The following is a 23238-nucleotide window of genomic DNA, read 5'->3' on the forward strand; positions in this document are numbered from 1 at the left end:
ATTTTCCAGGAGATTTACATTTTAAAGATTTACATTTTAGTAAAATTTTATTAAACCAAAATACATATTCTCTTACTTATAGATTTTAATGTTAAAATTTGTCTAAATATTTCAGATCTTATTCTGCCATTCTCCCTTTGATTCTTACAATTTTTATTTTAAGGTACTAGAGAAGGACAGACTCGTCTAATCAGAGACGGGGAGAAAGTCGAAGCCTATCAGTGGAGTGTTGGTGAAGGGAGGTGGATAAAAATTGGTGATGTTGTTGGCTCATCTGGTGCTAATCAACAAACATCTGGGAAAGTTTTATATGAAGGGAAAGTATGTTGACTTCTACTTTCTAATTACTATCATCTTAAAGCATTAGGCAAATTAAAAAGGTTTTTTTATTTCCCTTTCCCCACACTAATAAAATTTTCTTTGGTGTTTTGACATTTAAAATTACATTTCTCTGGGGAGATTCTCTCTCAGTCTTGAAACAGATTTTTTTAAAAATGTCTTTGCATGTAGGGAGAGCTGTGTTTGTGATAGATGAGCCATTATTTGTCTTTGGTAGTTACATACATAAGCTGTTCCCAGCCATTTTGGATTAGAAGCCTCTGTGCCACCCTTCATCTAATGCTTCATGCTTTGCTGTATTTAATTTGACAGGGCATGAGGTACCCTGTGGGGCCATGCTTATAATGCCAGCATGTTTTCATGAGGGGGGCATGTGACAGCTAATACTTTTGCCCTTGAGATCAACCAATTGGAAACCGTCCTTTGACCTTAGAATTAGTATCTAGCCATAGTCTATCCCCCACCTTCACCCCCAGTGAACTGCTGTTTTTGCAGCACGTGCAGATGGTTGCTATTCATTATTATGTGCCAAAGGGAAGATTTTAACACTAAGCTTTGGAGAAAGTTTAGTACTCTGATTATTAAACTAAATTTGTGCTGTATGTGTCATTAACACATATGAACAGATAGTAATCATTTATCTCCTTTTTATACTCCTATTAAAGGAATTTGATTATGTTTTCTCAATTGATGTCAATGAAGGTGGACCATCATATAAATTGCCATATAACGTCAGTGATGATCCCTGGTTAGCTGCATATAACTTCTTGCAGAAGAATGATTTGAATCCTATGTTTTTGGATCAGGTGGCTAAATTTATTATTGATAACACAAAAGGTCAAATGTTGGGACTTGGAAACACCAGTTTTTCAGATCCGTTTACAGGTAAGTTAGTGTTTGTATTAAATTTTATGTACTTCCATCAGCGTTGGTTAATTTTTTTTTTGACATGTTTAAGCATATGTTATGATTAGCTGTTTAAATAAAAACCAAGATTAACAGCAGGTTTTTGCTTCAGATTTATCTTTTTAAGCCTCAAGTTATATAGTAATTTGTATTTATAGAAACAATTATAAATTTTTCTCTTTCAAAAATACAGCCACTGTAAACTAAGTAAAATTGAGAAATTTGGTCATTTAAAATGATAAGAAACTTGTAAGTTCTTTCATGTTGCTCCTTTTAAAAATATATATTTTGGTGAAATTTAGTAAATAGAAGTTCTGTTTTTCCATGAGGCTAAGTTGGTTAGTTGTGCATCAAATCCAGGACTGAACTGTGGATAGTTTTAGTTTACTTGTGATTTGTACTCCCCATGTTCATTTTAACCCAGTTGTTTATAACATAGTATACAGTGTCTAAAATGTTATAAATGGGATTAGATTTTCATGCCAGTCCACATATATTCCCAGTGGTATTAGTCTGAGTCCTGGACTCTTGGAAATGGATTATAATTCTAGAAGTATTAACCTGAGTTCTGGGTCGTGGGAACTGAGGCCATGGAACAGGAGGTGATAAAATGCTCCCTCTTTTCTTAGAAATAGGGACATCTCTAAATAAAATTTTGGTATTGGCACTTTATTGTTAATGTGTCTCTTCTCATTTCTGACTCTATTTTTAATGTGCTAGCGCTCTTCCTTGTTTTACAAGGATCTCATATGCTCTTCCTGTCTCAGGTTTTTTTTGTTTTTTGTTTTTTCCCCTTCTTACCTCACAGATGCTTCATGCTCCTAAATTATCTCCTCTCCTTCTAGTTCAAAATTCCATTGCCTGTTTATGTAATAGTTAATCCTACCTGCATGTTGACTTAAACAGAATTATCAGACTGGCTCACTACTGAACTATAAATGATGGAACTCTCTCAACAGAATTTTAAAAAAAAGGTGTTTATAACCTGGATATTTCTATTGGTTGGAATATCAGACTACAGTACAAATGAGTGAACACATGATTACAGTATTTTGTAAGCTATTTTGTGGGATGGAGGACAGATTAAAGCAGCTGGCTCTGTCTGGAAATTAACAATGATTTGGCTTTTTTTACTCTTCTGAAAGTCTTAACTTTTTCAGCATCCTTAGATATATCTTTTCGTAGATGCCTCTGATTATTTTCCTAGAGGTAACAAAACATTCTCACACATACCACATGTTTGTAGACGTATAAATGGAAATCTGTTTCCCTTGTAGCACTCATCCCCTTTGTAATTTTCTTTTCCAGTAGGTTGTAAGCTTCAGTGGATACAAGCAATCTTGTTCCCTGCTGGATCTCAACACTGAATGCACTGTTTGGCACATGAATTTATGAACCCAGGGGTTCTGTAAAAGATTAACATTTGATGCCTATGGTTTTGATAGCAACAGCAACAGCAACAGCAGGAATCCTAGTGAATTTGTATAGGAACGGGAACTGAGTGCCTGTGTATATTACTTAGGTCAGAGAGCAACTGCAATTTCTGTTTTTACCTTTGAATTCCTAGTTATTTTAATATTTAAGTGCAGGAGCTAAGATATAATAAAGTATTTGAGTTAACAAAAACAAAACTTGAAGAATCACTGAAATTTTAGTTTCTCACTAGTCATTCCAACTGAAAGTTTCTGACTATACCTCCTCTCAATCACGTGACAGCCTTGCTCTTCTCTTTTTCTCCACATGTAAATTCTTCTGTTGTAAGCATTGTGCTATTTATGAAATTCCAAATTTTTGCTACTTCAGATTTTCCTTTGTTTGCTTGCACAGGTGGTGGTCGGTATGTTCCAGGCTCTTCCTCGGGATCTTCTAATACACTGCCTGCAGCAGATCCTTTTACAGGTGGGAAGCAGTTTTGATCAGTGTCTTTCTTCACTAAATGTATAACGCTGTGCATTATATGGCTTTACATTTTGAAGATATGATCCAATAACTGATAATTCCCTTATCTGTATTTCCAGTTTTGATGGATCTTCTTTACTTCTAATTTTTTCTTTTTTCTCAAGTGCTTTCATAGCTTTCCTCATGACCTTTATATAACATATTATTAAAACTCATCATTTTCTCCAGTCAGCCTTCCTGCAAGGAGAGCAGAGTCATTAAGAGCATAGATTTTAGAGTCAGACAGACCTTGGTTCCAAATCTGGCTCTACTGCTTACTTGCTATGAGAAATTGGCAAGTTACTTAACCTGTCTGAGCCTATTTTTTTTATCTGTGAAATTAGATAATAGGGGACTCCACCAACCAAGACACAGCATGAGTGCTGTCACTGGCGAGATGCTACTGATCACGAGCAGAGAAGGAGCCATGTGAGTCCCTGGTATTGGATGAAGCAGTGCAGTCAAGAAGTTTGCCCAGGCATAATTTGCCTTTAGCATGGAAGGAGACAGTCCACTCAGCTACCCAGGATTAGTCTTCCTAATCTAAGTTATTAATGGCCTTCATGAAGTCCTGGAAGTATTGATGTGTCTCTTCAGAGTGACTTTATTTACCAAGGTATGCATGCCCCAGCATCAACACTACTGGAGAAAAAAATTGGACTTTAATGCAGCTGAAGAAATCTCTGTTTGCAGAATAGCATTTGATGTATTTTGTTGGATCTTCAGCCAGAGATCCTGGACAATATTCCAAATTTGGAAAGAGATTTATAGCATTTATAGTATCTGTTGGCCTTGCAGACTTAGTACTGTGAGCTCTAAAAGTGACACCTTACAGTCCTGTCTAAACCATAGATTGGACCAATACACAACCTTGGTTCAGTATCATGAAGTTGTGAATTGCTCTCAGTGAGCTTCCCTTCTCCTCTCCTGAGAATGCCTTGGTGGCCCAAATGCAAATAGCTGTACCCTGTGCATTGATAACAGTATCCTACAGAAACCAACTATCAAGCTAACTGTTGTGATAGCATGATGGCCATTAAGGAAGTCTTTGGTGACATTGAAAAGGTAGTAAAGATCTGAAGAGCAGATAAGATGATAACTTTCTCTATCAGCATATTCAGGCACAGTGATGCCCTGAAACTTAGAACAGCAGAGTTCCTGAATCTCATTAGCAGCTTTTTTTTTTTTTTGGACAGAAAGAATATTCCAAGCTTCAAACAGTGCCAACAAAAGGAAGAGAACTCCTGGGGCCATCGTAACTGGAGCATGTGTCACTGTTGCACAGTGTCGTTAACTCAGAAGATATACTGATTTCGGAGATATGCAAGATAGCATACTAAAATGCCAAGAGCACTTTGGAATTACTAGGTTAACTGAACCAGACTATTATAAAGGATAGATAACAACATCTGCCACATCGACATATCATAAAGATTAAATAGTATAGTACGTGTGAAGTGTTTAGCAAAATGCCTGGACCACATTTAAGCCCTCAATGTGTTAGCTATTATTACTGTTGGTTGTGTTCCTCCAATTTTACCAACAGCAGTGGGCCCAGAAAGTTTCCCCATCTTGCTTACAACTTAAGGTCAATCTTAATTCTTTATTCTTTTCATTGTTTATGTGGTTCTCAAACTTTTAATGCCAATTAGAATCATCTAGGATACATGTTTTCATTACTTACTGCAAGGTCCCACCCACAGAGATTCTGATACACTGGAGTAGTGGGGGTGTTAAAAATGCTCATAGCCTGATCCCTTACCCAGGGATTCTGATTAAATGGTTTTGGCTGCGGATCTGATGTTTAGGTAGTTTTAAAAGCTCCCTATTGGTTTCCAAAGTGAAGCTAATTTGGAGAACCACTGGGCTCTTACGGGTACCCCTAGGAATCTGTATTGAGCCAGTGACTACTGTTCAGGTGGTCAGAGAACCACATTTAGAACAGTATAGGACTACATTCTGCCTTATAATGCCTTGGGCAAATGATTCAGCTTTCATCTTGTAAAATATTGAGAATAATGATGGTATCTAATTAATATTTAAATGAATCCATGCATATAAGAGGCTTAGCATGCTAGGCAGCATATAGTTAAAAACTCAGCAAATGCACTTATTCTGTGTTCTCTATTATTTTAATGAATACTGTTTACATCTACAGTTTTGTTTTTTTAGTTTCATTTGCTTTTTCTATATGTGTTACACTGGTTACACCAACTCTTGGATAGTAAACTCAGAGGAGCTAGAACAATAGTTCATCTCTTTTCTTCCCACAAAGGCTGATCCAGGACTCTGAACATCTCTAAATCCTGCTGATTCTCTGCACTTGTTTTTCCTGTTTCTTTCTTTCCATTTTCCATAAAGCAGCTACAGATATTCTCAAATATGAGTCTGGGCTTTATCATAGCACCTCTAACTCTTACCTAGGTTCTTGTCTGTTAGTCTTATGTGCCAGGTAATATTTCACTAGAATAGTGTTCACACTTCATTATGGAAGCCTTTGACTTTTTCTCTCTCCAATCTATTAAAACTTGTGTAATTCATTAAACTTCTATAATTATAGTGTATTAGGCATGTAATGTTGATATTTTATTGCCTAAGAATTACTTTTCTGGCTAACATTTTACTGGGATCTAACTACATGCCAGGCATTGTCGTAGGCATTTTTCTGTATTAAATTTACAGCCCTTTGACTAAGATGTCATTCAAAGCAGTTTGAACTTTTTAAGTTACTGTTTCCTTGTGCTTACTAGGAATATTATTGCATTTCAGGTGGTGGTCGGTATGTGCCAGGGTCTGCAGGTATGGGAACTACCATGGCAGGAGTTGATCCATTTACAGGTACACACTTTTCATTTCCTTTTCTTTCTTTTTTTTTTTTTAATTCATTAAACTTCTATATAATGAAAGATTAAGGAAATTGGCATCTTTTTCTTGCTGGAAAACTTTTTATACAGTAGATCAAGACCAAACTTCTTGACCTGGCTTTTAGAGCGTTCTTAGAATTGTGTCATTGCCGCACGTTAGAATTATCTGGGGAGCTTAAAAGTCCTTCAGCCTCATCTCCAGTGATGCTTACTTGCTCTAATGTTGCTCTGGGTTGGGGCCTTAGCATTGGCAGTGTTTTAATTTTTTCACATGCAGCCACGATTGAAAACTGCTATTCTAGTGTGTTAAGAAGGCTGGTTTCCTCACTATCCTTACAAAATCTGAGTTTATTCCAATCTCTTCCCCTTCACTCTTACTTAATGTGTCTAGAATTTGTTCACTACCTCATACATTGTTCTCTTTAAGAGGACTCAGAAGAGAATTTACTTTTATGATTTAGACCTGGACTCTTTGGCTTTCTCCTGAGCAACTAATTTTTTTATTCTTAGTATCTAGCCTGACTCAGATACACATCTTACTTGTTGATTATTGTTGACTATGTGCAGGCATGCATTTTCCTGTGTATTGGCTGCCAGTAAAATACAAAACTAAGTTTGTGGTTCACCTCTTGCAAGCTTGACAGATTTCTTGGCATATATATTTCCCTACTTATTATTTTATACAAGAGAATATGTGTGACATATAGGTTATTGAGCATAATGAAATAAATATTCATAAACCTACCATTTTACTTAAGAACTAACTTGGTACCTAATTTTGTAAGCTATTTTTTTTTTTTTTTTTATTGTGAAAGTAACATTGGCTGACAGTAGTGAAGTATAACATAGTAATTAAGATCAAGGACTCTGCCTGCCCCCCAAAAGAAGATCAAGGACTCTGGAGTGAGAATGCTGAGATTCAAACCTCTGTTCTGCTACTTTTTATGTGTTTGGCCTTGAGCATGTCATTCTGTTTCTGGGCCTCTTTTACCCATTTGTAAAGTTGAAATATCTACTTAGAGTTAAGAGTTTAAAATTACAAAATATATGTAAATTATTTTATACAGAATAAATGCTTAGTAATGTTGGCTGTACCTGTGGTATTACAGAAGAATCTTTAACAGTGCTTCCTCCCGTTTCTCAGAAATTAAAGTAACACTTTGGTGTGTGTACTGGACCTTTGTATACCTTATCTAAGCTACTATCATTTCTCACCTAGACTAATGAAATAACAGCCTCCAGTTGGTCTTTCAGTGGTCCATACTGCAGCCAGCAATCTTTTTTACAGTCTAACTCTGTTTATGCCCCTCTTTTGATTAAACCCTTTCACAGCTTCCCACTGACCATTTTCTCTTGTATCACATTCCTCTCTGCCTTATTCCTGTTGAACTGGCCTGCGTCAGTGTCTTGAGCATGGTATGCTGTTTTCTACCTCAGGAGTTCGGTACATGGTGTTCTCTTTTGGAATATGAATATTTGCACCTTTTGATTTGTTATTTAGACCACAAGTTATTGTTTAGGTTTTTTTCCTCCTTTTTCTTTTTTATTTAATTTTGCAATATAGTATTTGTTAAATGAACTCAGTGGAATTTTCTTGGACACTCCTATGTGCCGCTTGCTAGATCCTCTACTCTGTCATAAGCCTCAATGCATCCTATACTTTTCCTTCAGAGAACTTTTCAGTGTACTTAATTGTTTGGATGATACTCAGTTTGCAATCTTCTTACCATAAGTAGACTAACGACCAGGAGGGCAGGCAGTGTCTTTGACCAGGTCAATAAATATGTTATGCTTTGTAAGCAATTAGAATTAATTTTGTATACTTTTCTCATTTATCTACCTTCCCCTTTCTATTTCTAATATACTCAGAAGATTAAAATGTTTTACTCATTTTTTTGCAAAATACCTTAATTTTACATCAGAACAAAAATGTTGTATAAATTAAGATTTGAAATGAAAGTAAGACATAAATTAGATTTAGATTATGGTTTGAAGTAGGTTTGCTCACTTCATATTGCTGAATTTTCATCTTGTGGCAGTTTTTGTTGATGAGATATTAAGTGTCAGTAACTACCTCAGGGACTTAAGAAGTAAATACATATAATATAATAGATCAGGACTTTCAGGAACTTACAGCTTGGTTGGGGGTAACTTACAAAAAAGATGTAGGAAATGACAATGCCTATTACATCATTTGGAATGAGACAAGAGAGATCATTATGCCTACAAAGAAGGGAATGGAAAGTTTCACAATTGTTTTGTATTCTTTGATCTTTTCAAAACTTTTAATTAATATTTAATCTAAAAATATGAGAGATACAGAAAATATGAAATGGAAAGGCTTTGTTTTACACTTATGCTCCCATTCCAAAAGCTAAAATTTATTATATCAACAAATATAAACAATCTTACAGATTTATTTTCCTTTCCTTCTTTTCTGAAGTTGCTTATTGCATGCACTGAATAGTTATATATCTCAAGAATTTTGAAAACAAGGGTCAGTTAGAGAAATCTCAGTTTTGACCACTCCGTATGATTTTCATCCTCTGTTCTGTAAATAGGGAGCAGCGCCTACCAATCAGCTGCATCTAGGACAGTGAATATTTATTTTCCTAAAAAAGAGGCTGTCACTTTTGACCAAGCAAACCCTACACAAATATTAGGTAAGTGTATTGTAATCTGATAGTTTCCTCACATATCTACAGACTCTTTAAAATGCTCTCAAGGCTATTTCTTCCCTAAGCATGTGCTGGGAACTGGGTGATTGCAAAGTAGAGACTTGTATTTTGCTATCACATGACTGGAGTCAACTAAAAATACACAATCTGATAATAGACCTAATACTTTATAACAAACCTTATACAAATGTAAGGTAAAGGCTTTATGATGACTTTAATGAGGAGAAAACTACTGGAGAAATATATAAATCCAATCCTCCAAGTTCTTACTGTTTTCAGGGGGAAAAATAATGAAAACAACTAGTAAAGCACTTAAAAAAATAAAGATCTTATCTGTAGAAGTGAAACTGCTCAGTTGGTTTTGATTCCTTTTTCTGTTAAATTTTTTTTCTCACAACAAAATGACTAGGTATTTTTGTTTGTTTTTTGTTTGTTTGTTTTTGACTAAGAGTATTACTAGCTCTGCCCCAAGATTATGGTGCGAGTTAATTAAGATAAGATAACATACATACCTGAATATGAGGCAGGGGTGGTGGTGTTTTTTGTTTGGGGGCAGGGGGATTGGTCATTATCCTTCATACTATCTTTATAAAAATCCCTCATAGGTGTTTTCTTAATTGCTTTATTTTGAACAGTAAAGAAATGTATGCACTTTTAAGACAACCTGACATTTTTAAACTCTTGTACAAATATAAAAGGACTCTCACTTTTGCATTCTTTAAATAAACTTTGTTTTAATAATTGTTAGTGTTAAGCAATTGTTAATGCCAAAGAATAGTGAAATAGGTCTCAGTTTCCAGTTATTACTGATAAAAATTTGTACACTTGTTGGATAGTTTATCTTAAACCTTTTGTGATGGGAATTTGGGCTTTTTTATTCCTCAAGATAAAGATTTTTGAGGAAATAGTGTTAGATGACTCACAGTAGCATTAATGTTGACAAGGATGCTGATAGTGAAGATGCTTGTGAAGAGTTTGAAAGAAATTGTTTCATAAAATGTGAATATGGTGGAAAGGCAGTGTTTCTATTAATTATGTTTTAAAAATAATTTGATGTCAAATGTGCAGATGAAGTCAATAAATTAAATATTATAAATACACATTTAACTTTTTGACTATTTTTTACTGGCAGTTGTAGAAGTTGACATAAGTTGGCTAAAAGTTACAAATTTTCTCACTGAGAAAGTAGGAGATTGACTTGTACTTGGGTATATATGATATATAATACTGCTTTGAAAACCATTCAAAATGATAGCAAATATGATATACTCAAAACTTATTCAAAGCAGAAAGCTTTAGAAGATCTTAGAAGATAATAGGTAAAATAAAAATCATCACAGTAACCTTTTTTTCTATATTGTGCTCAGCTTAAAAATACTCACAGGCCTATTCTTATTTTATGGTCTTCGATAATTGCTGTGAAGTCTTACCTCCCTGTGGTGTGTAGTAGCGTACTCTTATTGAAAGTATTGGCATTGATGTGTTATATCTGGCTAATTACAGTCAGAGAATATTGAAGGTTTGGATTTGGGTTGTAGGTAAACTGAAGGAACTTAATGGAACTGCCTCTGAAGAGAAGAAGTTAACTGAGGATGACTTGGTACTTCTTGAAAAGATACTATCTCTAATATGTAATAATTCTTCAGAAAAACCCACAGCCCAGCAACTTCAGATTTTGTGGAAAGCTGTTAACTGGCCTGAAGGTACAGAAACATTCTTTAAAATGTAACTAGAAAACAGAGAGTATATCTTTTTATTTCTATCCATACTACTGGTGTTTCTAGATTAAATAAAAGTTAACATGGGTAGTTGAAATTGGCATCGTGAAAAACTTCACGAAAGGATCCATTGTAGCACTGTAATTCATAGTCTTGCTTTGGTTACATACCTTATGAGAATCTGAAGGTACTGTAATGATCCCCATACATGGACCATTCTGTATGCTGTTTCAGAGCATTTGTGGATCCCCTGCAAGCCATCCAAGAAACTCTTTGTGACCTGTTAACCATAGGCTACAAACATTTGCTATAAGTATTTTTTCTTTGATCTAGTTAATTTACTTAATTCTTCTTTATTCCAAAAGTGGCCTCTTCCCTATTATTTTTTCACATAATTGATTTATTGGAATTAAACATTTTTCCTACAAAATGTCCCATATTTTGGATTTGGCTGATCACATAATGTGTTCTTGTATCTCTGTTTTTCCTGCTAGACATAATTAAAATCTGGTTCAATAGTTTTTTTCAGGTGAATATCCTTTATAAATGATGCTACATACTACCTTTATATCATAGGGCCTATAATTTCTGCTGTCTTCACTTTTATTGATGCTAAGATTGTTTAGTGCATTTATTCAGATGGTGTCTACCCAACTCCTTAAATATAAAGCTCTCCACCAACCCATGTAAGCATCTTATTAGCATTTGTCAACTGGAATTCTTCTGTAAAGAACTTTCCCTCTTTGGTCTTGTTTTAGGATTTTTTAAAAGCAAGGTTCCAATCCTATTCTTTCCATAAGGATTTATTGAATACTCACTGTATTTTAATAACCCAGGAGAGATACTGTATTTTTAAAGTATCTATCTATCTATCTATCTTGTAGTAATAAATCCAATCTCTATAAAGAGAAAAAATCAGTTAACAGATGTTTCAGAAATAGACGCATTTTGTAAAGCAGACATATGATTTTTAACATTTTAAATTTTTTAACATTAATGAATTGTTCTTTTTAATAGATATTGTCTTTCCTGCACTTGACATTCTTCGGTTGTCAATTAAACATCCCAGTGTGAATGAGAACTTCTGCAATGAGAAAGAAGGGACTCAGTTCAGCAGCCATCTTATCAGTCTTCTGAACCCTAAAGGAAAGCCAGCAAACCAGCTGCTTGCTCTCAGGACTTTTTGCAATTGTTTTGCTGGCCAGGCAGGACAAAAGCTCATGCTGTCCCAGAGGGAATCACTCATGTCCTATGCAATAGAACTGAAATCAGGGAGCAATAAGAACATTCACATTGCTCTGGCTACACTGACCCTGAACTATTCTGTTTGTTTTCATAAAGACCACAACATTGAAGGGAAAGCTCAATGTTTGTCAGTAATTAGCACAGTCTTGGAAGTTGTACAAGACCTAGAAGCCACTTTTAGACTTCTTGTGGCTCTTGGGACACTTATCAGTGATGATTCAAATGCTGTACAATTAGCCAAGTCTTTAGGTGTTGATTCTCAAATAAAAAAGTATGCCTCGGTATCAGAACCAGCTAAAGTAAGTGAGTGCTGTAGACTTATCCTAAATTTGCTATAACAGTGAGATAGGGGACTGAGATTTTAAATTGATAGTGGGTTTTTTTTTCCTCACATTTTACATGACTGATTACAGATGATAAAAACGAATGCTGTGGATTAAGTAAAATTTCAGAACTTGTAAAGTGGGGAAGAAGGGGAAACAAAGGAGAAATAAAATTTTTGCACTGATGAAGTGTGAGATTTTTCCTGTGTAACAGTAGGTTTTTACGAGTTTAAGAGTTTAGCATTAATAATGAGTTATGATCAGCAACAACAAAACCACCACAGTGGTGTAATTACCTTGGCCACCTGGGAGAAGACAAGGGCTTTTATTTATGTAATCTTTTTTTTTTTTTACTACGTATATACCTCAAACTGTTAATTGTTGGTGATTGTCTTTTATTTAGTTTCTGCTCTACTCATTTTCATTGTTGGATTCTGTTGACAGCACTGATTCATTTTAAGGTCTTGTTTTAGGACAACTACTTTAGAATTTTTTAAATTAAGTTTGTTATAAATTATTCCATATATTGAAAAGATATAAAATAATGTCTTCACTTAAGTCCTTTGTAAATAGAAAGTTTGTTCGATGGCTCATTTTTAGATGAAGTAATAAAAACAAATTACTGAGCTGTATTAGATTGTGTATCAGTTCAGACAGATGAAGCTCGAATTGACTACAGGCTTATGATCTAGTTTCTTTTGCTCTTCACTATTTGAGTAACTCATTGTTCATTCTAGTTTCATATTTGATTGTTTATTTTTGATCATTTCCATTATATCAGAGAGAATTTGGAATGTGTTGAATATTATCCAGCAATTGTTGGAGCAAGAATACATCAAACTGTCATTTGCAAGTCCAGAGACTGATACGGGAAATTACTGTTTTTAAGCCCCTAACATGGTCCAGGTACTGTGCTAATTAACACTTTGATATTTACCTCCCAAATCCTCTTAAATGTAAGGCAAAGTTATCTCTTTGCAGAAGTAAAGATAGTGGGATGAATCATGATGGAAAAAAGGAAGAGTCTATACCTCCTGGGGGGCGGGGAGGAGGGAAGTCACGAATTTGTCTATGAACATCCTAGCAACTAACACAAAGATTGAACCATCCCATTAATTACATATTTTATTGTCTCTAAGAGAACTTCAATTACATAAGTGTAACTATTCTTATTCTGAAAAGTTGGTGAGATCTTTTCACAAGTACTTAGCCTAAATTAGTGAGCAGTGTACCCAACATTTATGGTATATAGAACTATGAATTTCCTGGCTTACTGCCAAATTGCAGTCTAAGAAGAACAATTCTTCCCCAATAAGGGAGGAAATGGTTTCAGTTGTCTAGATTAATCCAAGGAATAACTTTTGGAATATCAAAAGAGAATGGATAAAATATAAATCAACGGGATGTATATTTTGCTAAGTATTAAATTGCAATTTTCTAGTGTGTACCCAGACTTTAAATATTCTGTTTGCTGGTTCCATTAGTTACCCATGCTTTACTTTTTGTTGAATTGGTATTTAGGCGGCTAAGTCAAAGTTAAATGACAAAGTTATATAACCTGAGTGTATACTGAGTATAACCCAAGCCAGCCTAGTTCCATTACAAATACACTGCTTTCTTGTAAACCTGTCATGTTTAGGGTGCAAGTGTAAGTGCAATTTATCTGCAATATTTTGAAATACTAGTTACCTTTGAATAATGGTAGGATGTAGAGGCTTGGTTAACAATAAGAGTTTACTCTCCAAAATGTAAGGGGTGGCAAATGGTAAACACTTTGCTTCTTATTACTGTACAAGCCTTTTTATAACCACTTATTATACTGTTATCTCATGTTTACTGAAGAAAAATTAACAAAATATAGTTTAGCAAAAAAGGAACAAAATTCCTACTTGAAAGTGTTAGGTGGTGATTTAATTATTTTAAATATTTTTTTCTTCTTTAGTTACTTTTTTCCATGATTCCCTCAATACCTTATTCTTAATATAAAAATACAAATTCATTGAATAAAACACATACATTAACTAAAAATTGCCTGTAATTCCACTACCCAGAGACATCTTGTGCTGTATCAATTGGTATGTAAACATGTTTAAAAAAAGATTGATACACATCGTTCAGTAAACTGATTTTAAACTTGACATACAGTATACATATTTCCACCTTAATAAATATAATTTACATTATTTGGATGCACCCATTTCCTATTATCTGACATTGTTTCCAATTTTCAGCTATCAAGCAGTGCTATAGTGTATCTCACAAGTGTCTTACTAGTTCTTAGGCTACATGTTATACTTGGAATTGGTGGGTCAAGTGAATGCTCATTTTTTAAACTTGATACATATTGCCAAATCACCTCCAGTGCTAAGTCTTAGAATTAATGTCCTTCATATTGCATTAGAAACAATTGCCAGCGAAAGAGCTAAGTTATCATTGTCTCTATTTCATAACTATTATATTCCCTCTGGCATTACATTTTTTTAAATGAGCATGTTATTGTGATTTTTTCCCACAACTAGCTGAATTTATAACTAAGTAGCAATGCAATAAAATTTTTAATCTACCTCATAATCTGCTTAAATGATGGAAGAAGCATAACTAGAGACAAACTCTTTCACAAAGATATTTCTGGGGATAAGACTGGGTTATAGCTTCCTTAGCAGTTATCACTGTGTATCTTATGGTTATTTTGTGAAGAAATAATCAAATGTATAGAGGATCATTTGTGACATTATCATCCTTCCTAGAGGTCTTAAGATATACCTTACCCACCTGAGATTAGGAGATGTTATTAAATCCTTTTAGAAAATAATTTATAATTCTTCTAATTTTTAATGCACTTTCCTATAGAAAATTATACACTGTGTCTCAGTCTGGCTGCTAAAACAGAAATACCATAGATTGGGTGGCTTAAACAACATTTATTTCTCACAGTTCTAGAGGCTGGGAAGTACAAAATGAAGGCACTGGCATATTTGGTGTTTTCTGAGCACCCACTTCCTGGTCCTTAGATGCTATCTTCTCCATGTGTCCTTACATGCAGAAGGGAGCAGGGAGCTCACTAGGGACTCCTCATTCATGAGGGTTCCACTCTTGTGACCTCCACCTCCAAATACTATCACACAGGGGATTAGGTTTCAATATCTGAATTTTGAGGGGGCACATTCAGTCTTACAGCACACAGTGTGGTTGTGATTATAAATACAATTTTGAAGACTCTCCCATTTAACATCACTTTTTCATGTTTCCTTTCAATATTTTAATGAAAATGTTCATAGAGACAGAAAAATTGAAAGTACAGTGAACACTCATGGACTTGCCAACTGGGTTCTGCAATTGTTAACATTTTGCCATATTTGCTTTATCCCGATAGTTAATACTTTCTTTTGACATTATTTAAAAATAAGTTACAAATATCACTCTTATCAACTAAATACTTAATTATGCATTTTCTAAGAATAAAAACATTAAAAAAAAAACTCTTGTTCTAAAGGATCTAAATAATCAAAGTTCATGTATTGTATTTAGTTATTTATTTACATGCCTCTTTGGTCTCTTAATCGGGAACAGTTCCTTCATCTTTTTTTTTTTTTAATATCATTGACTCTGAAGTGTGTTGGCCAGTCCAGAATGTGAAATACCCCCATTTTATATTTGTAGAACATATGCTTATAACCATACTGTATTAGTTATCTATTGTTGTTCAATAAATTACCCCAATACCTAGTGGCTTAAGATAACACGTTGATTATCTCAAATTTTCTGTAAGTGAGTAATCTTGCCACAGCTTAGCTGGTTCCTTTGCTTCTTTGTTTACTATGAGGCAGCAATCAAGGTGACTGCCAAGACCGGGGTCTGATTTGAAGGCTGGACTGGGAAAGGATGCATTTTCAAGCTTGCTTACATAATAGTCAGTTCTTTTTGATAGTTGCATTAAGGACCTCAGTTCCTATCTGGCTGTTGGCCAGAGGCTGCCATCATTTTTTTTTTTCTTCCTTGTGGGGCTCCCTGACATAGCAAATTGCTTCATCAAAGTTAGCAAGGGAGCAAGTTGGCTAGCAGCAGGACCAACGTAAGGATCTTTATAATTTACACCAAGATACTCTATTGGTTGGAAGTTAAGTTACTCAAGGAGAGTGGATTACAGAAGGCTGTGAATACCAGGAAGAAGGATCTTTGGTGGCCCTCTTAGAATGTGACTGCCACATCTATTTCCTATAAACCAAATCCAAAAGCTTGGTTACGCTGAGATTAAACTATTGCAGCAAGAATAGGTGATGAGTACTAGTTTTTTGTTTGTTTTGGTTTGGTTGTTTTACTTGGTTGCATAATATCTGAGCTTTCTGAAAGATGTTCCTCTGTCTTAACTAAAGAAGATTAGGAGAGTAAAAAGTGCAATTCTAGTTACCATCTCAAGAAAGATAAGGGAACATTTTTAAAATTTTCCTTTTCTTAACATTTTATTTTTCTACCTTTCTGTCTGCTTCCCAAAGTGGTTAACAGGTTTTATTTATTTAATATTTAAAATTAGGATGCTTGCTTTCCAGGGATACTGAAAAAGGCACCATCTTTATTTTGAGGGCAACAAATGAGCCACTCTGTTGCCTGTCAAGAAGGAAAACAGCCTTCAGAATAAGGTGGGTAATGGCAGCTTTAGAGGAGAAAGCTAACCAACATCCTTCTGTAAAGAAGGTAGGTTGATACTGATCCTAGGCCTAAGACGAGGTGCTAGGACTTAAAACTTGACCTTGGAGTTCCTGGACACACTGTAATAAATCAGAAAAGTATAATATCCAAATGGCAATGATATTTTCATTAGATATGAGAGAGAGACCATCACTCTACATTTAAGGCATATAATCTAGCAAGCAACCATGTTTACACAATGGTTTGCAACTGGATTTAAAACCAACCAGTTGAGCAGCATTGCAAAGAACAAATTTAAGTAAATTAGACAGCATGCATTAAGCAATTACTTTATGCTAGTTCTGTTTAATCCTCATTATCCCTATGGGGCAAGCATTGCTCATAACCTTACTTTTATAGGTGAAGAAACTGAAAGAGGCCAATAAATCTTTATTTGATAAGTCAGTAGCAACAAAACAAATGGAATTATATTTAATAAATTACGTTGGGAAACCTGGACATCAATTTAGAGGAAAATCTCAATTTGTGTAGCCACTTTGTCATAATACCAACTATGGTGGCTGCTAGTGGCATGTAAGTTTGATACATAGAAGGTGGCCTGAAACAAGCCCTCAAACTACATTTCTTTCATTCTCGTGTCCTCAAAGGAACCAATACTTTCAAGAAATGTTTGCTTATTTCAACATCACTTAAAATTTCAATAGTAAAAGCAACCAGAAATGCAATGTAATATACTAAAAGAGTATTGGATTTGGAGTTAAAAAATCATATATTTCAATGACATTTCCACCACTTATTAATGAATTAAGACAAGTTGCTTAACCACAGTCCCAGTTCAATCATCTGTACATTGGTATTTCATAAAATCATAAAACAGAATAATAAGATATTTGTGTAAAAGCCCAGCAAAGTATGTGCCACATAATAAGTACTTATCGAACATTCCTTTCAAAGAAAAGCAAGGTTTGCATTTTCTTTACAATAAAAGTGACTGCTGAAGACAAAGAACATTCAAAAGGAAAAGTATTAGATTTTATTGCTACGGGGGAAAAAAATGCCTATTTGGGGGTGGGGAGTTGTCCTGATGATTTTTTTTTTAATAGAATTGTTTGGTTGAAATTCTAAACACAAATATCCTTACATTTCTTTATAATGCCACAGAATCTCACCATGAAATATAAAGGCATTACCATTGGAACGTAAGAATCAGATCTACCAATTCCAAGTTATGGCACTGAATAGTGACTCATTTGATATCAAACCAGCTTTGAAGACCCTTCTCATAACCAGCATAGAAATACAAGGAAAGGGAGTTTAGAAAGCGTGCATATTAGTTAACCATAACTACAACAGTACAGCACAAAAAAACAGTAACAAAAACAATAGCATTTATTTAGCTCAGCAATTACAAGCTTGGGGCTTGGCTGATCCTGGCTAGGTTCATTCATGACTCTGCTGTAGCCTGGGCTTGACTAGATAGCTTAGCTGGGGCAGCTCAGCCCTATTTGTCTCATTTTTCTCTGGGGACCAATGGGCTAGTCTGAGTATATAATTTTCATGGTGATAGTGGAAGCACAAGAGTGAACTATCCTACCAGCCCGAGCTTTTTTTGAGACTCTGCTTGCTGCACATCTGCTTACATCCCCTTGGCTTAAGTAAGTCATATGGCTGACTCCACTGGCAGGGAACTATGTCTCTACTCTGTGCCAGAAGGACACTACCAAATTATACAGCAAAGGGTGTGAATACAAGGAGAAGGAAAGACCTGGAGCCATTAATGCAATTTACCACAGTGGTGACACAGAAAGAAGCTCTGTGTGGATCCCCAGCTTCCCAGTTCAGAGTTTAACAAGCACTGATAGCATGTTTCAGATACTGTATTATTTGTTGAGACTACAAAGATATGTAATATATGACCTCTGTTTATGAGAACTAACAGTATTTTGAAGAAGATACTGAGCAAGGGCCTGTAGTAAAGAGTTTTGGTTGCTCTATAGTGAGAACAGCAGGTATAAAAAAAAGGTGGCTGATTTTAGCAGGGTTTAGAATGGAAGTGATTTGAAAGGTTTTAAGTAAGAAGTGATGCTTAAAATGAAAACTTAGATGTGGTTAAGATCAGTGGAGGTCGAGTTTTTTTTAACAGGTTTGGAGGGTGCATTTCTAGAAAAGATATGGGGCAGCAGAATAAAGTACTGTTCAGGTCACAGAAGATCTGACATATTGTATGTTGTATTAATTAGGACTATAGGTTGCAAATAATAGAAGGTAAGGATCAGCTTAATTTAAAAAATTATTGGCTCACTCATGAAAAATGACACCATTAGGATTTTCTGTGTCTTGTTTCAGAAAGCATTTCTTATTGGTCTTTCTTAGCATCCTTCCTAGGACAGAGAACATGACAACTAGCAGCTATTAGGTAATTTACTTACAGCTCATCATTTAAGGCCAAAGAGCAAATTTCTCTCCTAGTGTCTCTTTATAAAATTCCAGAGAAGTACTGATTGGCCCCAGCATTAATGCACTCTGTCTCTAGGCAATCATTGTGATTAACGCTCACTGGGCTGCTGAAGAGTAGGTATGAAAATGGTTTATAAATCCCAATCTCTGTCCACCCTCCCACATATTTGTTCTAGGGCAGAAAAGCAGTTTTGCATTTTTTTGCAGAGCTTTAAGTCCATAACAGTATTTAGTGTTGGGCTTCTTAGGCTCTACAATGTTTGGTTGATCCATATCAAACTGTCAACAGTTTTGACCTACAAAAAAGGCAATTTCACATGGTTCAACCTAAATAGACAATGGCATCTCACTGACTCTAAGCCAACCTTCTGATGTCTCTGATGTATTCACACCGAGTCAAAGCCCTTTCCTTGTCCTCACAACCTCATTTAACCTTAATTACCTCCTTAAACACCCTATCTCCAAATAGTTACATTGGATTAGTTAGGGTTTCTGTATATAAAATATGGAGGGACATAATTAAGGTCATAGTAAGGTTATATGTTATTGCTTTATGTATTTATTATGTCTGTGAACATAATACTCCTTTTCCTTTCAGGCATAATACTTAATGAGGCCAATACTGAACTCCTGAGAGCACAGTGGGCCTGGCCCCAGCATTTACCTTAGAAGGGATGGGGAGTGGAGACAGCTGTTTTCCCAGGGCTCAGATTACCCCTGCAACCATATTTGCTTCAGGCCACTTTAATTAAACAGTTGTTGAGTGACAGACAGGCAGGGAATGTGGTCAAAGGGAGGCTTCTTTTTCGAATTGCTTTATATCACCTCCATGAAAGTTACAAAATTACTATCACCCAGCTAGTGTTGCCCAGCCCTTCCCTTTTCTTCCTGTGGCTAAAGGTCCCAGCTGATGCCACCCTAGCCAAATAGTGACACAGTTTTTTATGTGTTCTTGATCCCTGACTTTAAAAACTGATCTGTATTTAGATCTAAAATCCTAGCAGAACAGCCCACAAAATCTAACATTTATAAACTATGACCCACAATCTGTTTTCAAAACTCATTCACTCTTTCCTTGTTCCTCATGCACTCTGTGCAGGAAATACATAATCCCCAGAAATACTCCCTAAATTCTCTTCTATTCTTTTCCATTGCTGCCCTCACACATTGCTCCTTTTCTTCTGCATTTCTTGCCTCAAATCCTTTCTAAAAATGGTCTGGGATCTCTGTAATACCTAAACTCTTTGTTTTCTTCTTCAAACTTCAAAACTAAGAACTAGCATGAAAAGGCAATTTCTGAGCAAAGAAAGAAGAGAGAAAAGTTAGGAACACTGATATGCCAATAATATTTTTTTCCTACTCCTTTCCCTAACATAAGTAATTTACATTTAGAAGGTTGCTGTATTTATTTCAGTAGATAAATGGCTAAACTTAATATCAGACCACTTGATGATGAAGAAATAAAGTGTTTCAATCAGCAGAAAAGTGTTCAACACTGTAATTCAAGAATCGAAGTTAAAACTCTAATATTATCACATAATTAGAACAATTTTTAAAAAAGATTTCAGTTTATGAGTGACATTTTAAGTTGTCTCAGCCTTTTTCAAAGGAATTCGATTAAACAGGAAAAAAAATAAGATGCTAATATCCTTTGTTCAATTTCTTTATTTTGGGTCCAAAATAATGTAATTTTTTTCCTTAAGTTATTTACAGCGGCATTATTCTGGGATGTGACAAACTGTCAACAACCTAAATGCCAGTATCTGAATATTAAAGAAAATAACCATAATACTAGCGCCAAGTGCCTTTAGAAGTAAAAAGAAATGCCTAGGAATTAGTGTTAATAGGGAAAAACAAGAAGCACAAGACCCTATTCCTGCACAATTTCCTAAAGACACTGATAAAAAATATTCAGGTGATGATGATAATGAGATTTTCCCTAAATTTTCTTTACTGTTAGTGAAGGACAAATGAAATTGGAGAATAAAAAACTACATTTTTACCTTACTGCGTATTGTATATTGACAAAGATTGAAAAGCAATATCACTAAGGCAAAGGACATGTTGTAACGCTCCACTTTCTGCCCTTTGCAAACGTATGAAAACAAACAACAAAAACCAGCCAAGCTGCTCACCCTCCAGCACACTCAGGGGGACCTCCCCGGCTCGCAGGAGCAAAGTGATAGGCTGGCTCCGGCCCCGCCCCCAGAACCGCCTCCTGGCGTCAACAACGCGGTCGGAAGTGACGTCAAAGCTGCGACGCCAGAGCCCGCTGCTGCAGCGGATTTTCGGTGGATCTAGAGGCGGCGGGCTTTCCCCGAATGGTTGCAGCGGAGGGATCATGACGGGGAAGAAGTCTTCCCGGGAGAAGCGGCGCAAACGAAGCGGTCAGGAGGCGGCGGCGGCGCTGCTCGCGGCGCCGGACCTGGCCCCTGCCGTCGCTAGCAGCGGCAGTGGAAGTACCAGCGGCTGCGGGAGCGCCAGCGGCTGCGGGAGCGCCAGCGGCTGCGGGAGCGTCACTTGCTGTGGGAACACCAGCTTCAGTGGAAGTGTCGCGGGCGGTGGGAGCGGCGTGGAGCGCAGCGAGCGCCGGAAGCGGAGGAGCACTGACTCATCTTCCAGTGTCTCGGGCTCTTTGCTGCAGGTGCGTGCGCGCCGTTTTCGCCGCTTCTCAAAGCTGCTGTGTTTTCGAAGAAGGCGAGCTAGGAGCAGAATGTGGCCGCGGGATGCGGAGCCGGCTCTGTTAGCGCTGCGATCCTACAGGATCTTTAGCGGCCCGTGCTTTAAATCCGGGTGAACTCTGTACACCCACGTCTTGAACTTGAAAGTGTCTGCATTTGCTGATCATCTAATTCATATTGCTTTTGTCCCCTTCCACTCCTTCCACTGAGTCTCCCTGAAAAGTCTGTGTCAGGAGCTAGCCTTCAGTTCCCTTGCAAACCACGCTTTATTTCTCTCTTCATCCACATTAGGAGATGAGAAAATTGAGGCTCAGAGGTTAAGGAGGTTCAGGAAGTTTAACCACAGTCACAGTTTGTTAATAACGCCTACATTTGAAACCAGTATCTCATTATAAAAGCCATGTTCTTTATGCTCCATCGACCTCCCAAGATATTGCCATTTTTTTAAAAAAAGTTTTTTTATGATGAATTATAAAACAAATGCATAATACATACTTGAAATATGTACAACCTAGAAATGAAGGGAAAAACGTGGAGTCTCTCTTTAAGCCTCCCAGTTAATAGTTTGGTATCCAGCCTTTTCACTAATTCTTGTCAGGTATGTGTGCTGAAGTTCCTACACAAAAGTTGTATTGTGATATTCCCCCTCATTGAATTATATAATACCACTGGATTGTTCGGATGCGGGTCTTTCTGTATGCGGTACCTTATTTTTAAGTGACTGCAAGATATTCCATTTTAACTTTATTGATCAATAGTTTTTTTTTTCCGGTTTTCTTGCTATTACAGAAATAATCTGAAAATGGGCACCCTACTTGTATCTTGTGCAAGAATTACATTAGGTTAGACTCTAAAGTGAAATTGCTAGGTCAAAGTATGCATTTTAAAAGATTTGGTGGGAACCACCAAACGCTTTCTCAAAGAGCCTTTACTGATTTGTAGTCTAAACAGTATATAAAAATACCCATTTCTGCAAATTTTCACTATACATTAAAAAAATTTGTTAGCTTAATGGGTGAAATTAATATTTTCATGTATCTTTTCCCAATTAATAGTGAAATTGAACATTTTAATATTTTTATTTGCCATTTGAGTCCTTATGTAAATTGAATATATATATGCTCTGCCTATTTTTCCTTTTGGTGGTTTTCAACTTTTTGCTGATAAGTTCTGAATCTCTCATAGAGTCCTGCTTCTAATCTTTTGTGTAACATATAGTGTAAATGTTGCCTATCTTTTGTCTATATGGTATATTGAAACTTTGGTTTCTTTGTGGTCAAGTATTCTTTTCCTTTGCCTTCAGAATTTTGTGTTTCTTAGAAAAATCTTTCCTGTTCCAAGATTATAAAACTATTCTGTATTTTCTTCTAATATGTTTTAACATTGCAACTCTTAAGCTGGGAGTTATGGAATAAAGAAGGCCATTTATTTTTATGTAATTT

The 23238-nt window shown here is 35.8% G+C and overlaps 2 protein-coding genes across 2 annotated transcripts in view; both read left to right on the forward strand.

Moving 5' to 3' along the window:
- Positions 1-12641, forward strand: part of PLAA (phospholipase A2 activating protein) — a 33808-nt gene extending 21167 nt beyond the window's left edge. The window contains exons 8-14 of the mRNA XM_006189895.3: positions 164-321; positions 1005-1224; positions 3073-3144; positions 5953-6021; positions 8609-8710; positions 10264-10428; positions 11461-12641. Of these exons, the coding sequence (XP_006189957.1) occupies positions 164-321; positions 1005-1224; positions 3073-3144; positions 5953-6021; positions 8609-8710; positions 10264-10428; positions 11461-12026 (1352 nt within the window). The 3' untranslated portion in view covers positions 12027-12641. The remainder of the gene's footprint in view (positions 1-163; positions 322-1004; positions 1225-3072; positions 3145-5952; positions 6022-8608; positions 8711-10263; positions 10429-11460) is intronic.
- Positions 12642-21352: 8711 nt separating this feature from the next.
- Positions 21353-23238, forward strand: part of CAAP1 (caspase activity and apoptosis inhibitor 1) — a 44874-nt gene continuing 42988 nt past the window's right edge. The window contains exon 1 of the mRNA XM_006189896.3: positions 21353-21759. Within this exon, the coding sequence (XP_006189958.2) occupies positions 21457-21759 (303 nt within the window). The 5' untranslated portion in view covers positions 21353-21456. The remainder of the gene's footprint in view (positions 21760-23238) is intronic.

Source organism: Camelus ferus, chromosome 4 (genome assembly GCF_009834535.1).
Source record: "Camelus ferus isolate YT-003-E chromosome 4, BCGSAC_Cfer_1.0, whole genome shotgun sequence".
Classification (NCBI taxonomy): Eukaryota; Metazoa; Chordata; class Mammalia; order Artiodactyla; family Camelidae; genus Camelus; species Camelus ferus.